General features: G+C 39.3%; 1 protein-coding gene across 2 annotated transcripts in view; it reads right to left on the bottom strand.

Moving 5' to 3' along the window:
* SMG1 (SMG1 nonsense mediated mRNA decay associated PI3K related kinase) overlaps positions 1-18,777 on the bottom strand; it is a 60,633-nt gene that overhangs the window by 7,876 nt on the left and 33,980 nt on the right. For both annotated transcript variants that reach the window (XM_069030347.1, XM_069030348.1), the window contains 27 exons: positions 18,508-18,667; positions 17,747-17,867; positions 16,861-17,109; positions 16,281-16,565; positions 15,156-15,300; positions 14,744-14,882; positions 14,222-14,452; positions 13,951-14,128; positions 13,172-13,333; positions 12,662-12,879; positions 12,316-12,470; positions 11,182-11,404; positions 9,971-10,217; positions 9,179-9,408; positions 8,377-8,625; positions 7,856-7,994; positions 7,659-7,768; positions 6,827-7,045; positions 6,208-6,398; positions 5,396-5,568; positions 4,737-5,016; positions 3,742-4,014; positions 3,379-3,613; positions 2,836-3,062; positions 1,521-1,671; positions 1,239-1,428; positions 541-1,010 (listed from right to left, as the gene is read on the bottom strand). In XM_069030347.1, coding sequence (XP_068886448.1) covers positions 541-1,010; positions 1,239-1,428; positions 1,521-1,671; positions 2,836-3,062; positions 3,379-3,613; positions 3,742-4,014; positions 4,737-5,016; positions 5,396-5,568; positions 6,208-6,398; positions 6,827-7,045; positions 7,659-7,768; positions 7,856-7,994; positions 8,377-8,625; positions 9,179-9,408; positions 9,971-10,217; positions 11,182-11,404; positions 12,316-12,470; positions 12,662-12,879; positions 13,172-13,333; positions 13,951-14,128; positions 14,222-14,452; positions 14,744-14,882; positions 15,156-15,300; positions 16,281-16,565; positions 16,861-17,109; positions 17,747-17,867; positions 18,508-18,667 — 5,650 coding nt within the window. The remainder of the gene's footprint in view (positions 1-540; positions 1,011-1,238; positions 1,429-1,520; positions 1,672-2,835; positions 3,063-3,378; positions 3,614-3,741; positions 4,015-4,736; positions 5,017-5,395; positions 5,569-6,207; positions 6,399-6,826; positions 7,046-7,658; positions 7,769-7,855; positions 7,995-8,376; positions 8,626-9,178; positions 9,409-9,970; positions 10,218-11,181; positions 11,405-12,315; positions 12,471-12,661; positions 12,880-13,171; positions 13,334-13,950; positions 14,129-14,221; positions 14,453-14,743; positions 14,883-15,155; positions 15,301-16,280; positions 16,566-16,860; positions 17,110-17,746; positions 17,868-18,507; positions 18,668-18,777) is intronic.

Here is an 18,777-nt window from a genome sequence, read left to right as displayed (position 1 = left end):
GGCATTTATCTAAAGTCTCAGAAGAGCATTTTTCAGGACTGACACTACTACTATTTGTATTTTTTAATGAAGCAAAGACTGGAGCAAGGAGACAGTTAATGCATTAAAACTTTGAAGAGATGATACAAGATGACATTCAGCAACTCATAACCCTCTATTCTAAGCCATCTCCTCCCTTGAAGTCATAACCTGTTTGGAAAAAAGGGGGAGAATGGGACAGCATTCCTGGTAAGAGTCAGTGAACAAACTATTTTCCAAGAAATGACTTAATTGCTGTTGAAAAAAAAGACATGTATTGATTCCAAAGAATTTATAAGTTGCCAAATTTGCTTCTTGTAAAGCAGCCAGTCTTCAAAAAAAGCTACCAATAACAATGTTTGCTTATATATTTACAGCACAATAAAAACCAAAATACTTCATCAAGCCCATTAAAATACCTTAGAATTTATTCAACAAAACACCGTGTTTGTTGTGCTCAGACACTGTACCTCGTGCTCACTTTCCCCATGTGGAAATGCCCAGCCTGTGCCGGGCTCTCACCTGGAACATGGCAATGTGCAGCTGCACTCGCTGCAGGCTGGTCTTGCAGGAGGAAATGCTGGTTTCCAGCCGCCGCACCAGGTCGTGCTTCTTCCAGGCGGTGTCGTAGGAGCTGGCCAGGACTGTGGCCCTGTTCATCACCAGCTGCGAGAACTTGCCAATCTGGATATTGTGCTCCACAGCTTTCTTGCACAGGTCATCCACAGAAACTTTGCTTTCTGCTCCAAAGTCTTTAGCCTCTACCTGAGCAATGATATCGACACCCAGGGCGCTGATGAAACTGCACAAGGTCAGTCCCAAAGCTTGATTTGGGAGGCCAATTAAAAGCTGCCTCACAAAGTCTGCTGTAAAAGCCTTAATTGGCTTGGCCATTTGATCTTCACTAAAACAAGAGTTCCTGTAAAGGGCTTTCACGTTGACAATTTGAACAGGTCCATTTACTGCATTCTGGTCTTCAAGCGAACTGATTCCTTTTACAGTGAAAGAAATAATATTTTTGTTATAAACAAAGTGTTTGATGCATCCAAAAAAATAATATCCAACTTAAAAACAGAGTGAAAGCACAGGAATTAATTTTTAATTTCTGCTTCTTTACCATATATCAAGGGTAAGTTACAACAAAAGTGACCATTTACATTCTTCCGATTGGAATGGGAAGTGGATAAAGGCACACTGAATATTTGATAACTTTTATTTACCTGACAGTGTTTTAGAAAAGGTACCACACAGCCTGAAAAATTCTTTAATTGTTTGCAGTCTCTTCAGAAAGAAAATTTCCTCCAGAACTTGCCGATTATTGTCATCATCAAAGAAGTTAACTTGGGTGCTGCGGGCTTCCCTAATTATGTCAATCTTACGCCAAGCAAGAGGTATCTCCATCTTGTTTAGCTGAGCAATGTAAAGGAAATTTATTAGTGTGGTTTTTTTTAAAGTTTCCTAATTCTGACTCAAACTGCACTCCAAAAAGAACAAATCCATACCTTTTCAATCAATAAACCAAATGCAGTTTCCACTTGAGCAAACATTCCGTCAAAAGCTACCAAAAGCATCTGACCAGCTGACATTTTGGGAGTTTCATCAACTGAACCATTTCTTGGCTGAATCAGTTCACCATACTGAGCATGAAGTACTCTTAAAAGGAAAAAAAAATAAAATTACATAGCTTTGCTTAGTCCACAATAAATAGAATTTTCTTAAGCTGACTGATCCCACAGATAGAACAGACTGGAATTAAGTTGCATCTGGACACACTGAAATTCTTGCAGGCTTTTCCCACCCTCTCTGCCCCATTTTCACATGAGTCCCAATGCTGGTCTTACAACAGTGAAGGATATCAAATACAACAGGACTGTACTAAACGACCAGCTACAAAGCTAACTTAAATTACAGGTAGAAGACAAAGACTACTTTCTATGAGCATGATAAAGTTATGAATAGTTAGTGATGTAAATATCAACCTTCATTCTTGAAAAGCAAGCACTGGTTTTATAACATGCACATTTATAAATGACAGGAGCACGAGTGAAAAGGTGGAGGATGAGGTCTTAAGAGCTGGTTGCTCCTGAAGGGTGTTTTATCCCCTCCTTCCCGTGTGACTTTCGACCTTCAACTAACCAGCTGAGCAGGCTTGCCAATGGGCAAACCAGGAGGAAAACTAAACTAAGAGAAAAAAAGTAAATTGTTTTCAACAGGTACAGCAGCCTTCCCTGTACCACTCATTTAGCCACCACAACTGGCCCAAGGGAAACGTCACCTGAAGATTTTGAATTGGCTTAATTGTGTACCAAGCACTTACCCAGAAAGATACTGTCCCACACTACGAGATGCACAAGTCTTTCTGTTTGGTTATGGTTTTGTTTCATTTTGGTTTTTTAATCAAGTCACTGACTCATTAAGCAAAAGCTGCTCACTAAACCTCCTGATGAAGAGTGCCATGGTTACAAGCTCTCCCTTTCACAGGTTCCTCCCACAAACTAATGAACTAGTTCCTATTTTTAGCATCCTTTAACTTCAAATATAAAATCACAACTGCGTATTTTGGAAAAAATTGACTACCAAAAGTCAGCTTTAGGCAGATGTAAGTGTAAGCTGCCACAGCTCCATGTTTCTGTGTATGCATGTGGATAAACACACAAACACACAGGAAAAAAGTGTACACTTTAGACCCTGCACTCTGCTTAAGGGTATTCTTGGGCAAGAAAAGCCTATATATCAAACAAAAAATAATTTTAGACAAACTAATGTTCTTCAGTCTTCACACTCTCACACCTGAACCAAAAAAAACAGGTGATTTACCTTGCAACATCAATGTAATGAGTATGTGTCTCCTCCTCTATACCCATAGCAGCATTTCGTAAGTAGGCTTGGAGAGATTCAACCAATGTTTGCAAAGGCACTCCATCCGTTGTTTGCTCTATAAGATTATCCAATTCATGGAGCATACTCTCTAAAGTATACTCTCCTTTCATTAAGCACCTAAGTGCTTCAGGGAAAATGATCTGTCGGAAGTTTGAGTTCAATTCCTGTTGGGAAGTAAGCATGAAAAAATAAGAAGTTTCTCCCTCTCAAGAAGTATCACATGCAACATCTTTTGTCACTTTAGTACTACACCACCATGCAGCACACATTATCTAAAATATAACATCATGGTGGTCAGCCAAGAGTCCAAAGTCTACTCTTTAATTAACTTTGAAGAAATCAGCAGTCAAGGAGCAAGACTTATGAAAAAATCTCAGCAGCATCATAAACAAACATTCAGCCTATTAAGGAAGAATCTATTAAGAATGACTTAGCTGAAGCCTTGATGGATGGGGGCAAAAAGTAACATAAAAGAATCACCTGAAGTGAGATATATACTCCATTGGCTAAGTGGACAGCTTCTGACGCTTCCATGGGGTTTGGAATATCTAAGTCCTGGGGTACAAGATGACACTGCTTCAGCAGCTGCACAAGGCACGTGACATTCCCACTCATGCTGCAAAGCTCCTCCAGGAACCAGGCTCCATCTCTGGAAGTCAAATCAACCAGCTGCTCTCCAGCACTCGACGCCGCACCTTCCATCATCAGGTTGCGCCTAGATGAATTGAGACGCTTAGACAACGTGCCTGCTGTTGCACTCTTGACACAATTCCCTCACTTGACTATTCCTGTGATGTGGTCTCCAGCACGAGCTCAGGCGGAGTCTCACAGGAGGGAACTCACCTCGTCAGCGCGCACAGAGCGGAGATGATGACGCTGGCCAAGCTCAGCGAGCCCTCCTCGCCGTTCTCGTGCAGGAACACTTTGATGCAGCGCTCGATCTCTTTGAGCTGCTCCTCGCACACGGGCACAGTGACCGCCTCCTGCTTCAGCCGCTCCACCTGCCTGATCAGCCGGTTATTGATATCGGCTGCGTAGCGCTGCAGGGTCATTTCCGTGGCCGTTATGAACTGACACATGCTCGGAGGCGGCTGAGGAGCATACTGCATCTCATACCTGTAAAGAAAAAGTACACTGGCTAAATTTTCCCTTCTCAGGTGGTAAAAGATTGCATTCTGCTCTGTAGGTAGGAAAAATGCCAGTGTTTGAGCCATTCCTGTATCACCTAATTCTTACAAACAAGCAGTTGATGACTACCCTGAAGTTGCCTTTATAAAGTCCTGGAATGCACCGTATTTCACACCTATTTGCAAGGATTTTGACAGTTGTCCTTGAGGGAAAGGATGAATACAAGACAAAAGGGAAGGAAACAGATTTCAGAGTAAATGTTTGAATACAATGTAGATCATCTTAAATATAATCTAAGACAAGCCATAATAATGCTGAAACAGCCTGACTTTAGAAGAAAAAAAGAATCAGAAACTGCCTGAAAATCTACTAGATTAAAAAACAAAAATCCTTCCTTAACTGATTTTTAAATACTCAAAGTTTCTAAAACCTGAAATATCACTACCCTGAAGCCACAAACAGGAATTCTTCATTTGTTCATTTCAGGGCAGTGTTACTTGATTTTCATGTGGAAGTACACAGATTAAACTCTGGAACGGTATTCTTAAAGCAGTTTTTTATATTTACTCCAAATTTACAGAATTGCACCTTAATCTTGGTTTGCTTTATAATTTGATAAGTCCTTGCAAATGTATGTATTTTAATGATAAAATTAGGGTAGTAGCTCGAAAATTACATTCTTTGAACAATTCGTTATTCTGTCAACTTACTTCCTAAAGATATCCTGACAACGCTCTATTGTCATGTTACAAATGAGTTCTTCCATCCAGGTTTTCCACTGCTCTATTCGGTGCTTCTGAAACACAGCTTTTGGATACTGCAGAGCTACTGTTGCATAGTTGTGCAATTGTTCCAGGCAGCCACGTAACACGGATCTTCTCTGCTGCAGAAGAGCACCAACTTCTCCTTCCAGTTGTTCACACTGACTGATTAGATGTGCCTGGCCTGCATTTTGCAGAAATGCTGTTGCTGGGACATAACTTGGAGGACCTTTTAAGAAAGAAGGTTAAAAATAAAGACATCTCTGAAGCAGACACATTTTATATCATACAAAGACTGAGCATTAACACCTTTTCAAAAATATTCTTTTACTTGTGATAAAGGAAGCATAGAGAATTCATACTGAGAATTTTGAGAGCAAGGTAAGAGAATCTCATGCCCAGATAGGATAAGACAGACAAGTTCCTTCAGACAGCTTGGCACTGAAACCTTCAAATGTTCTAAATCACCCTTTGAAGAAGCCCCTTTCTTTTCATTTATTACATACAGATCAGAAACTTAAATTAGAGGATTCTCATAATGCCTCCTGATATTAAACTCAAGTTATTTTCAAACCATTAAAACCACCCCCAGAAATACTCTTTTGTACCTAGGTCCATTTGTGTGCTAATTTCTTGGAGCAGACTTGCAAGTTGCGTTGCCTCTAAATTACTGAAGGCAGTTTGGTAATGTGTTATCCACTGCTCAAACTCATTCAGCTTCACCTGGATGGCTTCCTGGACAGCTCTTTGTTGAGACTGCAACTGTGTGTGCTCAGAATACCTGAATTATTGAAGCCACAGAATCAAGTAAGCACTACAAGAAAAGAAATACTTAATACTATAGACTTAATATAGTAATACTTCATACTGTGGACTGCAGAACCATACTGAACAATACAACTGTGTTAGCCAGAAAATGAACATGTTCGCACCAATTACACAAAACTAACAATGTTGCATTATTAATTAATTCTGTTTTCTTACAATACAATTAATGCCTGCGCATATTCAAGCAATTCTGAAATACTTGATCAATTTCACATAACCTTCAAAAATGACTTGAAGAATTAGAAATTGAGATGAGAAGATCTTTGTGCTATTTATCAATAGTTCCCTTATGTGGGTTATTACGATGGGACACCACATTTAGAACATTCCCTCTCTTGCCTTGAGGATCAAGTGTGCAACTGGGACTAGCACAGGTTATATTGATGGAGTATGAGATGCAAGACATAAATAGGACCATTCAATAGGGAAAGGTTTTAGTAGTTCTTCTGTACAAGGAATGACCTGCTTACTGCAAGAATAGCTTCTCCCAGCTATTCACTCGTATACAGATTTCTAACATTTATCCACATTACTAAAACACCATCTGTATTCTACTGTGAGACTCCTGACAGAATTCCTGGCTCCTCTGTACCTGTGCTGAAGCGTGTGGGAGGGATGATCCACTCCTTCTGCACCTTCCAGAAATTCTATCTCTTCCAGTAGTTTTCCTTGCAACTTTTCTACCTCTGTTAACTGCTCCTGCAGGTTCAGATACTCCTCCAAACTACTGTCCAGTTTTGGCAGCACAGCAAGCATTTCATCTCTGTTCTTAAACCAGTTAACCTGCAATCAAGACACAGATGTTAATGAACTGGACTTAATTCAAACTGGTAATACAAAGTAACATATGGCAGACTTAACCCTTCTACAATGGCATTCATCTAGCACTGCTTCCAGTGCTACAAGTGCCAAATTTTAACGTTCTTTATTTAGACTGCTCTCTAAACATCTATTTTTATTCTCCTAGCCCAAATTCAAGCAAGGCACTAAAACATGTTTTAGAATTAAGCATGCAGAAACTGGAAACAAAATACTTGCAAGTTCAATATAAACACTTCCCTTCATACAAACTCAATTTATCACAATAAAATTCGTGAACTATTGCCAATATAATGACCCTATCTTCCCCTAACCCCAAAATGCAAATAAATGAAATAAAAGCACAGAGCCTACTTTGGTTAAAAAAATGAAAATTACTGTAGTAAACTCACCTTTATCTCAGCCACCCTCGAGGAAAAGAGACTCCGTGTAATATCCCTTTCCATTTCCCTTTTGCTCTGTTTGTTCTCAGCCTGCTGGCCACCACCACCATAGACAGCTCCAGCAAATCCTGCCTCGCCTCCAGCTGTCCAGTCCACCAGTGGATCATAAACAAAAGCTTCCAGCAGTGTAAGCAAAGTCTCTCTCCCACGCCGCATGATGTGAAGGACCTGCATCATATTTTAAACAGACTCATTCTGATTCTGCACTATCCTTGTAGAATAGTGGAAACTTAGATGCAAAATACTGTACTTGAGTAGGTACAGAAATCCATAATGTGTCCCTAACCACCACAGACAGGAAGAACACCACAGTGGGTGTAAATGTAGCTAAGCCTGTAGGAACATCAAAAAGTCAAGACTGCATTCTAGCCTTCCACACAAACTCTATGCACGAGTCACACACACTTGAGGAGGAAAAATCTCCCTTCTTCAGAGCATTTTTCTTTTTAAAGACTTATCTGTCATGTTTATACAGGATGATAAAGGAAGAGGGCAAGCAAAACGTCAGAAAAAAAATTCTGGAAAAACATAACATTTGAATCTAGAACTAAAACTTCCCCTTCCATCCTAAATTTTAGTTGTAACACTATTTGCACGTGCATTTATCAGACAACCTCAGGTTTCTTGAACGCATACCATAGAATATAGCTAAAGTAAGTCCAATTAAAATCACAGCAGAAAGGTGACAGCTCTATAAACCAGCAGCAGAATGCAGAACAGAAAAGTTCTAAGGCAGTATTTGGCCAGTGAAGGCCCTCAGTTTTCACATCTCCTACCATACCTGTTCACAAGAGAGCCTGAACACTCCTTCCACTCCCGTCACTCCCAGCGCTGTTTCGATGTTGTGCGTCATCCGGAACGGAACCTTCTCTGGGACCCTAAGGCTCTTTCCTTTAAGATAAAAAATTAAGTTGTTTCTTTTAATTACCAATTAAGGAAACCTTTTATTTGAATAACATAGAGCATTTTTTAAATTACCTTTTTCAAAGCAAACATTATAATCTATGTGGACAACTTCTCCTGTAGTCATATCTATAAGAACATTATCCAGATGTCTGTCTCCAAGACCAATGATGTAGCCAACCATGGACATAACTGCAGTGGATCTTGCATACGACTTAAAAGAGAGTTTCAGGAAAAAATTATTTGTGGGAATCCTCTGCCAACACATTGGACTGACTACCATCTTAAAACATTATTTTAAGTGTAAGTGTAAAACAAATCAAGCCCAACTTATTCCAAGCAGTTTTCTATTTGTTGTTCGATGGCATCTTACAAGAGTTCTCATTTTTTAGGCTGATAATTCTAGTATAATAATGTAGACTTATCTGGTCTATACCCATGTTTTAATTCCAGATGGCACAACTGCCACCATTTCATCAAACTCACAGCAGCACTAGCTCTCCAAACTCACAAGTATCACACCTCAGGCATTTGTTGCCCCTCATCCCATTAAAACCACAGCCTCTAATATGTAAAATACAGTTGTTACAACTCACCTGTGTAACTCTCCACCACTCATCTGGTGTGGTACAGGATGACCAGAGCTCCTTAGCGAGGAGATTCGGGGGAGTTGCTTCCATCAGTTCTTCCAGAACAGCCCTCATGACATTCAAGGGCCAGTCACGACGTGACACGTCAAGACTAAGCCCGACTGCCTTTAAAGCAGGTCCAATTTTACTGTAGTAAAGTTCACTGGGTCTAGGAACTATTCCAGGATTCTGAGGGGTCTGGTAAGAGTCCTGAGCCTAGAAGAGAAAAATGTTAGTGTGGATGTATTAGCACAGAAACATATACCATATTCAGTGTTGGTGAGAATGAAATATGAAATCAACGCCTCTACTGAGCATGACTTCTACAGCTCAGAGAATGCTTCAAAATTCAGTAGTTAAGGTCTAAATAAACTGAAAACACATTGTTTTGGCCTAATTCTACTCTCAAAGTAGATCTCAAAGATAACTGCAAAAACTGTATTTAGAATGAAATGAGAACGAGTAAACAAGATATGGAAGTAAAATAATTTCAACCAAGGTTGATTCTATTTGTAAAAAGCAGTTCTCTTGAATTATCATGCCAGAACAGCATTTTTATGTTACATACTGTTATTATATATAAATAACAAATACACAATTTTACTGACTTCTGGTGAAGTCCCGAGACAAATGAAAACCCAGAACCTTCCTGCATTATTATGAACAAAACACAACCCTTGTAAGACTACGTGACTTAGAATTACAGAGCAAATCCAAGTAAGTATTTCTGTTGTGACTTGCTGTGCCTAGCCCAGAACAGAGCCGGTACCTTTTGTGCCTGTAGGGCAGCTTCCCGCTGCTGCCAGCGCTTGTAAAGCCCAAACAGAGGCGTAGCTCCATCCACCCACTGGATGAGGCCCGACCTCGTTCCCAGGGGCGTCACCGAGTAGTGCCTCGCGTGGAACCGCGGCGTCTCCTGCCGGTTAATCGTCGCAAACATGGTGTTCACGATGGATAAGAACTGCATGATTCTTTCATCCAGATGCAAGTCCTCCAAACCTGCGGTAAATTTGTTTAAAATTTAGCTTCTAGATGAAAAAAAATTTTCTTAAAGCCCAAAATTCAGCATTTTTTTAAACTTACTACATTTCAGACTATGAATATCTTTATAATATGTAGATTAAGGATGAGTTGTTCAGCCTAAACCGAAGTGTTGACATGGCATTTACCTACCAGTTTATGCCAGCTTGCTGTGTGAGCAGTACACAGAATAGTTTCTTTCCCTTTCAGGGAAAGCAAGAAGTCTCTAAAATTCTCTTTCAGGGGCTACCTTAAGCTTCCAGAAAATTGCATCCGACTAATCTTATCAATATGCAAGCAAATCATTGCTTCTGATGAAAGCCTTGCAAAGAAGGGATTTGACTTACACTTTTACAAGGCAAAATTCCTTGAAAAATGTATGGTGAAGTGGGAGGTAGGGAAGAGAGCAAATGCTTCAAACTCCTCTCTTATCATTCACGCAAGTAAAACTGAAGTTGCACTGTGCAATCTTCCTAGCTTTAATACACTAATTTTTAACAAGAGACAGTACCTGGGGTATGAGAAAAATGCAGTTACTTACCTTTGAACAGGTAGGGATAGTTCTTCCCATCTGAACCCAGGAAAAGAAGCTTTTTAGGTTTGGTTTTGGTGGGCAGGATGGTGATGGTGCTGCCCACACTGTGGATGGTGACTGTGTCCCTGGTGGACACCTCTCCAGGAAGTGCAATTTCAGTGTTCATCATGGCAGCCAACCAAGGACTGATTTCTTCAAGGCGTAAGATGTAACTGGCCCGTTTCTGTGCTCTCTGCTGCAAACTTAGCATTACCTATGCCAAAGAAATTTTTTTCTTTTAGGCTGATGTTCACATTAACAGTTAGCATTAAGAAACAAAAACACCATCAAGCTGGACTTAATGGTGGTCATTTTCCAGAAAACAAAGATTTTTCCTGAACTCCCTCTCACCCTCGCCATACTGCTAATCCAGATACAGTTTAGGATGAAGATTACAAAAACTAAACAACATCCTTTATGCAGCAAATATACCCTGTGCACTGATAAGCACCAAAGTCACAACAAATCATGCTCCTCAAGAGGTTTGCTCCTGTATTTATGAATATTTCAGCTGTGGTTAAAGGCAGCAGCATTCAGCAACCTCCTGTTTATGTATCTGAACACTTGTTTGTTCTGCAAAGCAGAAGAGGAAGTACAAGGAGAAAAGGTCTATTTGCATGTAAAGCCTTGGTTCTGTCTAGCAAGACTTTTAAAAACACCAGGGTGGCTCTGGATAGCTGAGTGAGTGTTTTGTTTCTCTGCAGACTCACAAAAAACTAAGAGAAGATGACATAATTGACAAAATACCCCTGGGAAGGGTTGATCATCTGAAGGTTGCTGCACAGGCCAAGGACTACGCTTAGATAAACAGAGAATCATCTTGTTAAAATTTAAATCCACTAAACTCAGAGTTTCAGAAAGACAGTATTAAAAAGAAACAAAGCCCCCTGCTCCCAAAGCTGACAGCATCCCAGACAGCAGAAGATGCAAGATTTGAAAAACCTAAAATAATTTTGAAGGATAGAAATGCAGTAACAGACAATCAACAGGATTGGCTAGAGGCAAAAATTACAGTGCTTTAGTGCCCAGTGTGCCTGTGCTGACTGCTGAGCAGACAAAGTTTCAGGCTGCAATTTTGATAGTGCAAGAGAACAGCAAGAGAAGGAGAGGGTCAAGTACATGGTGCAGCAAGAACAGCCAGTGTCTCTACATGGTACTCTTCATCTTGCATGTAATACCTCCTTAAATGGGAGCCAGCTGCTTCCAGGTTTAGCAGGATTCAAAGGATTCTTAAGTTTCTCTAGTGCATTTTCAATTGCATCTCCATAGTTATCTTGAAACCATTTCTCATGAGGAGTTTCTGCAGGAGCTGCAGTGATGCTCCTCACATGTTCCAAAGCAAACACAATGGGCTTCATCAGAGCTGTGTGCTTTTCACGCATGATTGCTATTTTCTCCTCTCTGTTATAAAAAACACAACAACTTCCTCTTAATGCCATAAAACCAAGTTTTCATAATCAGAACATTAAACAACAAATGAGACATTGAAGAACTCACAAAAATGACTTCTCTAAAATGAGGTCTTCAGTTATGATTATATTAAAATGAACAGTATTTTGTTCCACATTGAATACATGTTCCACTGAACCATACTTTTTTTTAAAAAAAAACATTTGAAATGCATTGCTCACCACCAGAAACCCTGATTAGAAGCTCTGAGAAGAAATTACTTCAAGCAACTGATTTGCTTTAATTAAGGACCTTTTTACTACTACTTCTTGAGGATGCACCACACTATAAAGAAGGGGGAGAGAGATTCAGATCACTCTGTTCTCCCATTCCATGTCAGCCCTGACTACAGAATACAAGAGGCATCCTTAAGTTTAGCCAAGTGCCCAGTGAATGGATCTGCTCTTCCACTATTCCATTCACAGGGGAACCCAGGTGAGGGAAAAAGACAGACTTGATCAACACCGAAAACTAAAAGCAGACTAAGACATTCTGTTTGCTCCAAATACCTACATTTACAGTTATCTTTAAATAGATTACACCCTTCAACATGCTTATACTCATTTCATCTGACTTGGAAATCAAGAACTATAGGATCTCATCATCCACAACTTAATATACATTGGGTTCTAACACGTTATTACTAAAGAAATCACAACATGGACTCTCAGGTAGACTCTCTCTCTCATTTGATTGCAGTACTACATGTAAAATGTTCCCGAAATAAGGCCCCAGGCTTAAAAAGCAGCAGCTGGGACAGTTTGAATTCAGGAGCAACACCACCATTGATCCGTTTGACTGCGCGCCTCCCCAAGAACAAACATTTTTTGATAACACAAGTGACCATCATAACAAAGACATACTTCCGTAAAGTGTTGTTGTTTTGGACCCTCTTGACCTCATCTTCCAGTTGTTGAATCCGTCTGAGGACGTACATGTGCTGCTGCAGTAAAACTCCCAACCAAAGCTCATCCCAGAGAACCGTAACTCTGCGCAGCTCAGCCACCAGCATCTGAACCTGTGTAAAGTAAGATTCACCTCTTTTACAGGAACTAGTATTCAGACTTATTTTTGCAGATGAACAGGTTGGAAACAGATGACAGCCTAACAGCAAGGACACACCAAACTTTCAGTAGGCCAACACCCAAGATATACAAATTACGTATTTGTAGTTCAAGTACCCAAGTCCCACACATTTGGATTATTTACCTGCAATACCATTGTTGGATTTGCAGCAGAGAGCTTCTCCACAATTTTGCTGTAGCAGTCTTGCATCATTGCTTGATCTTCATTTAATCCAGCTTTGGTATCATCTTTACTACTTTCCTGGGAAGCTGGGGTGCTCCCTCCATCACATTCACCACCCAACAGTTCTTCTCCTTGAATGTTACCTAGCAAAGTAGGGATGGCAGAAGGCAGCTTGTTTCCTAAATTAAAAACAGATGATAAAATAGTAGCTATAGGAAGATGTATCACTCCATGGTTTACTTAGAATGAGGTCCCCATTAAGTACTAGTGAAATATACAAAAAATATGCAAAATTGCAAAGTCTGGTAAATCAGATTAAGGGCATCAGTGAAGTGCCATAATAAAAATATTCTTAAGACACAAAGTATCAGAGTTACTGAGAAAATAAAAAAACACCTCAGTATCATTTTATCCAGTATATAATATTATATTAGCTTAAGTTTATTTGAACACCACTTCTTTTCTCCGTACCTGAAGTCTGGGACTCACTGCTAAGTGAAATGGTTCCCACTATTGCAGGGTAGAGGATGAGATGAGGAGAATCCTGAGCAACTCGACACAGTAAGTTGCAGATGCTCTGACGAACGTACACTTCTGGGTGATTGAGGCGGGAGAAAAGCTGGGGTATAATACCTGCACAAAGAGGAAAAGGAAATGTGCTGACTCACTTCATTCCACTTCAAATGAGGTAGAATTTTATATTTAAAAGCATGGCTTTTTGTGCATAGGGAGAACATAAATCAAAGTAGTACAAATTTACTAATTTACAAAAAAGTACAAAAGAAAGTACAATTTTACAATAGTTGGCCTCCTCTTCTTTCCCTCCCACACTAACTCCATAACCTTTGAGGGAAAGTCCCTGAACAACCAGAACCTGCAGGGTAGTGACTAACAAGTACTTCTGAAACATGTGGCTTTAGTTACACATCTTTCTCAACTATAGCTAGAAAAAACTCTCCCTGTTTGTTTTTTAAAGTGGTCATATGATGTCATACTTCATAAACCACATCTCCTTTCTCCCTCCCATGTCTTCAAGTGGGGGAAGGAGGGGATCAAAATCTGTGCTACTTATCTACTTCACAATCAGAGTGTATGGCAGACTAACATTTTCAGTGACCTCATTAAGTAAAAGACAGAGTCTCGTTCCACCACACTTAAATAGAAATTTTATCAAAGTGCAACGAACAGCTTTCTGCATTTAGAGAAAATGCCTCAAAATCAATTTTAACAACTAGATAACATGTATTTACCTCTCCAAGGAGCAGTAGGTGTAGTTTCTAGCCCATGCTCTAGATACTGCCTAAGTTCTCCAGCATGTTTCACAAGCAATCGTAACAGCCTCAGGGTTGCCATCACAATTACATCATCAGTGCTTTGCTCAGAGGTGTTTCTTAAGTGCAGTCGGGGATCTTCTTCATCAAGTGGAACCTTGAAAGCAAGAAATACTCCCCTAAGTATACAGTTCATATAATCATTCAGAAAAGCTTGTTGAATGGCTTCCACATCAACATGAAAACTAACCTGACCAGCATTGAGTTTGAGGAAAGTGAAGTATGCACTGCAGGACAGTTTATAGAGACTGAAGATTCTGTCTACAACTTTCCTCCAGACTTTAATTAATCCTTCTGTTGCATTTTCATCAAGATCTGAAAGCCAGGGACAACTTGTTAATAACTGGCGCCATATCACATCCACCATATCATCTTCTTCATTGTCCTCATTTTCAGTGATTTGTAGAGTTATATCTTCATCCTAAATGCAAATAAAGGGAAAGCAGATTTGATTAAGTCCTCCAACAATTTCTATAAGCAATCTTAGTTCCTAAGTCAGCTTTTGTCTAGCAACTCATGCAACTGCATTACTTGATCACATTACCATAGTTCACCCAACAGGTGTGTGACCACTTAGGTAAGAGATGGTTTCTTGTGCTGTCTGAATTTAACTTTAAGACACTTGCAAGAGTTAACATGAATTGCAAGAAGAGGAAAGTAAGCTTCATGCTGAAGCTCAACATTTTTTTTAAGCAAGCAAATCTACACTTACTTGAATCCCAGCTGGCCGACACACTGCCTGCCCAAGAATCCCATAGATTTTCTCTTTATCCTCCTCTGCAATGTTGTCTGGAAGCAAGTTCTGAACCTCAGATTTCTCCCGGGGAAGCAGCCGAACACCTTCTCCCTGACTGTAACATTTAACAAATTATTGATCCCCATTACATGAGTATTTGTAGAGCTACTGAAAGTCTATATATTAAACTTTCTGAAGGAAGAAATCATCTTTATCTCAGAATTAAACTAGCTTTGTTTTACAGAGGGCAAGTAATCAAGAGAATATTCATTTCTCTGCCCACATGCAACTTCAGACTACAAACAACAGTAATCATAAGTACATAGCTAAGGTTTATCTTAAGAAAACCAACTGTGCTGTATAAGTTCAAGCACTAAGCTGAATTTACCTGGCATTATCAACTACTTTGCGGCCCCATCTGTAAGCCCAGCTAGCCAGGGCTGCCCAAGACTTGGCTACTTCAGGTGCCTGTACTGAAGACAAGTGATACAGCTGGCCCAAGATGAAGTCTGGTTCTCCAACTCCAATGTTTACTGTGATGGGAGAAATAGAGTAACATGTGTTACAACAGAAAACCACTTCTGACTTCTCAACGCAAAAATAACACCAAAAATAATGGGTATACAATATTTTTTTAGTAAAATTAGTACCCAACGGTGCAAAATTTTCCAAAATGCCATTATTTTTCAGTTCTGACACTGCTTCAAAATAAAGCCCAGATTCCATTTGGCAACAACCACTGCTGATACTCTACAATTCCTTCCTCTTTCACAGAAAGGTGGAACTGAGGCAAGGAACTCATGATCTCCAAAGGAGCTCAATGCTCCAGAGAGCAGACTTCTATAAAGTACCCAGGGCACTGTGGTTGTGTTTATTTGTGTATGTATTTCTCTTCTTTGCCATCATGTCAGAAAGCACCTACTGTTCAACATTCACCAACAGCTCTAAAATAATTCTGACTCTGCATGAGAGGAACTAAGTTATTTATGAAATCCATGTTTAAAGACAGAATTTATCTTAACATTTAAAGAAAAGTCTGCTGGAAATTAGGACTGACAACACATTTTGCAGCAACAACAGAAGTGTTCAGATAAAGTATAGTTTAAAGAAAAAACCTAAAGTACTTTTCATGCTTATGGGGACCTTCGTAACATAAATCCTGTCCATGCTTAAACCTGAAAGATCTAATTCAAACTTTAGCAAACACACAAGCTGAAAGCAAACACACAAGACAATAGCTGATATCCTCAATACAAAATAAACACATCCCAGTTTCCTCAGGCCACCATTACTTGAACAAGAAAAATGTGACAAACATGAAATATTACTAAGGTGTTTGGGTTTTTTTAACTGTGTATAGTTACCCATTGCACAAAATACACACCCTTGACACATGTATTAGGAAAACAAATATATGAGTGATGAAGTGTTTAGTCTTTATCAATATAGCTGGTGTTATCCCTCAGTGTAATTATCAGTAGCTAATTTTAAGAAAGAATGAGAACAAATCTACCTGTAGATTCACTTTCAATCCTAGGGTATTCATCTTCTAGTGTGTTAACAGCTGGCAGATCAATCAAATTATATATGTTTTTAGACAAGGTAGACAGACCAGTGTGATTCTGCTGCTGTCGAGCTCTATATACTTGTTTCAACTGTCCTGAGATCTCTTTCCATTCTGCTTGAATCCATTTAGCCAGTGTGAGAATAGATTTAGCAACTGCATATTCAGCTTTGGCAGACTTGCAGAAAGATATGGCACAAGAACTCAGCATTTCCATGGCATGTGTTGACTGACCTGCACGTCATGAAAAGCAGATTTTCAGTACACAGTTAACATTATTTAAAAACAATTCTGAAATTCAGCACACCTAGATACAGTTTCTAGCAACACATTTTTACACAGAAAATTCTCTTTTGAAGTTAAAAAGGACAAGCATGAAAAACTTGTGAAGACACTTTCAGACAGACAACAGCTAATGGTATGAAATCAGCTCCTAATGATACTGCCCTGTTGTGACTTCTCCAAGGTGAGGGGAATTAGCCTGGTTATGAGGAAAAAAAAGCTCAAGTCACTACAACATAACACCCACCTGCTGTGTATAACAACTTTGTTTTCTCAATATCCAGTTCAGGACCCCATTTTTCATCTATCTGACCTGGTGCAGACAATTTTTTAAAGTGCTGGACTAAGTCCTGTGCAGTGGTGGTTTTCCCCAGCTGAACCTCACTGCACTGGGCGAGCAGTCGTGTAGCCAGGGCGATGTTTCCTCGCTTCCGTGCAAACTTAGCTGCTGTTAAGCCCAGTTCCATAAGATGGCTTTTAATTGGGACTGTTGGTTCTGAGGAAGGGATCAAGACATTATAAACAAAAGTATTAAACCATTATCTGACACACACAGAATTTCTGCCCAATGTATTCTGTACATGGCCACCAGTAAAAAATTGTTCAGAAATTTAGATTACTTCATTTCTGTCTGGAATATTTATATACCCCATCGCAAACAAAAATTATATCCATAGATTATCTGCTGGGCAAAAGATTTTTTCCACTATACCATTCCTCTTAGCTAATAAACCTACTTGTCCCCTGACAGAACTTTTTTGTCCCATTACTTCTTATACTACACATTTAAATGGCTTTCATGACTGTTTTTGAAGACCCATTATTCATAATGTTGAAGTGTTCAAAAGTGAAAGCAGTTAAATATGAAGTGATGAGCAAGTAAGGGGTTATTAGGAGAGGAGTATACAACTATTGCACACTTCAGAATGTTGTTTTTCTTTTTGACACTGTCTACATCACAGCAGTAATCAAGACAATGAGTAGTAAAGCAAGACACCTGAAGGAAAAAACTTGGCTTTTAAGAAGTACTCCATCTGAAAAATAGAAAAAGACACAACTGCTGCTTTCAGCAGAAGACTGAAGTTCAAATTCTGTATTTACTTTTCGTAACACCATAATGAGAGCTTACACACCTTTAAGCTTTTCCATCAGCTGATTCTGGTACACCGTGTACCTCAGTGCATGCATCCATGGCCTTACATCGTGCTGCTTGCATGACCTCAAAGCTTCATTGAAGAGAGGTACAAGACAGTCCTGGAAGAGGCACAGAAGTTGCAGAGTTGTGATAAGAGAACCTTACTACAATGCATTTTCATTAATTAAAACCAAAGACCATTTTAGAGCAAACATTCTTATTTGTATTAGTAGCCACACTTTATCATTAACTAAGAGAAATACGTTTTATGCTTGATTTTGCAACGATAACACTAAGAATTGCTCAGAATCAAGCAGAATTGTTTTCTGACTAGAAATTAGATCTAGAACATTCATGTTCTAGTGGTTGAAGTTGACATTTGGTTTTTAATTGCTGAAGTGATTTTTTAATTAGAATAGTTTTAAGTTGCCTTGAAAGTAAATTGCATGTGTTGCAGGAATAAGTGTTACAACGTATTCAGAGAAGAATTACCAACACTCTAAAAGGCAACTACCAATAACACTTCAAAAATACTGTATGTGTAATTGAAAGAGAAGCATATTTGTAACTACAGAAAGAGTCCAACTGAGATGTAAACTTTTAACAACTTGGGTCAGGGTGCATTAGAAAACTAAATGATGTCTTTTCACAGTATGATTAAGAATCAAAACAATTAATGTATGTTTAATATTCAATACTCCATGACATGACATGGAAAAAGACATTATCCCAATTTAGGTTTTAAACACACAGAATTACCTCTGATGTCAGCCTGTTGCACACAGTGTTTTCCAGAGCAGAAGAACAATACAACTGCAGAGTGCTCAACACTGGTAAAGACTGAGACACGGTGAGCGTGGACAGGCGCAAAGGCCCAATAGCGATGCGGGATGTCTGCTTTAAGTACTTAATCAGATTTCTGAAATAAAAGGATCAGGACAGTAAGTTTTCTTAGCTAGACTTTAAGAGTAAATAGTCATAGCAAAGTTACTGAAGAAAAACCAAATTCAGTATCTTGAAAAAGATGAG

Source organism: Aphelocoma coerulescens, chromosome 14 (genome assembly GCF_041296385.1).
Source record: "Aphelocoma coerulescens isolate FSJ_1873_10779 chromosome 14, UR_Acoe_1.0, whole genome shotgun sequence".
In the NCBI taxonomy this organism is placed as follows: Eukaryota; Metazoa; Chordata; class Aves; order Passeriformes; family Corvidae; genus Aphelocoma; species Aphelocoma coerulescens.
The sequence above is the reverse complement of the archived record's forward strand: the minus strand, read 5'-3'. Positions and strand labels throughout refer to the sequence as shown.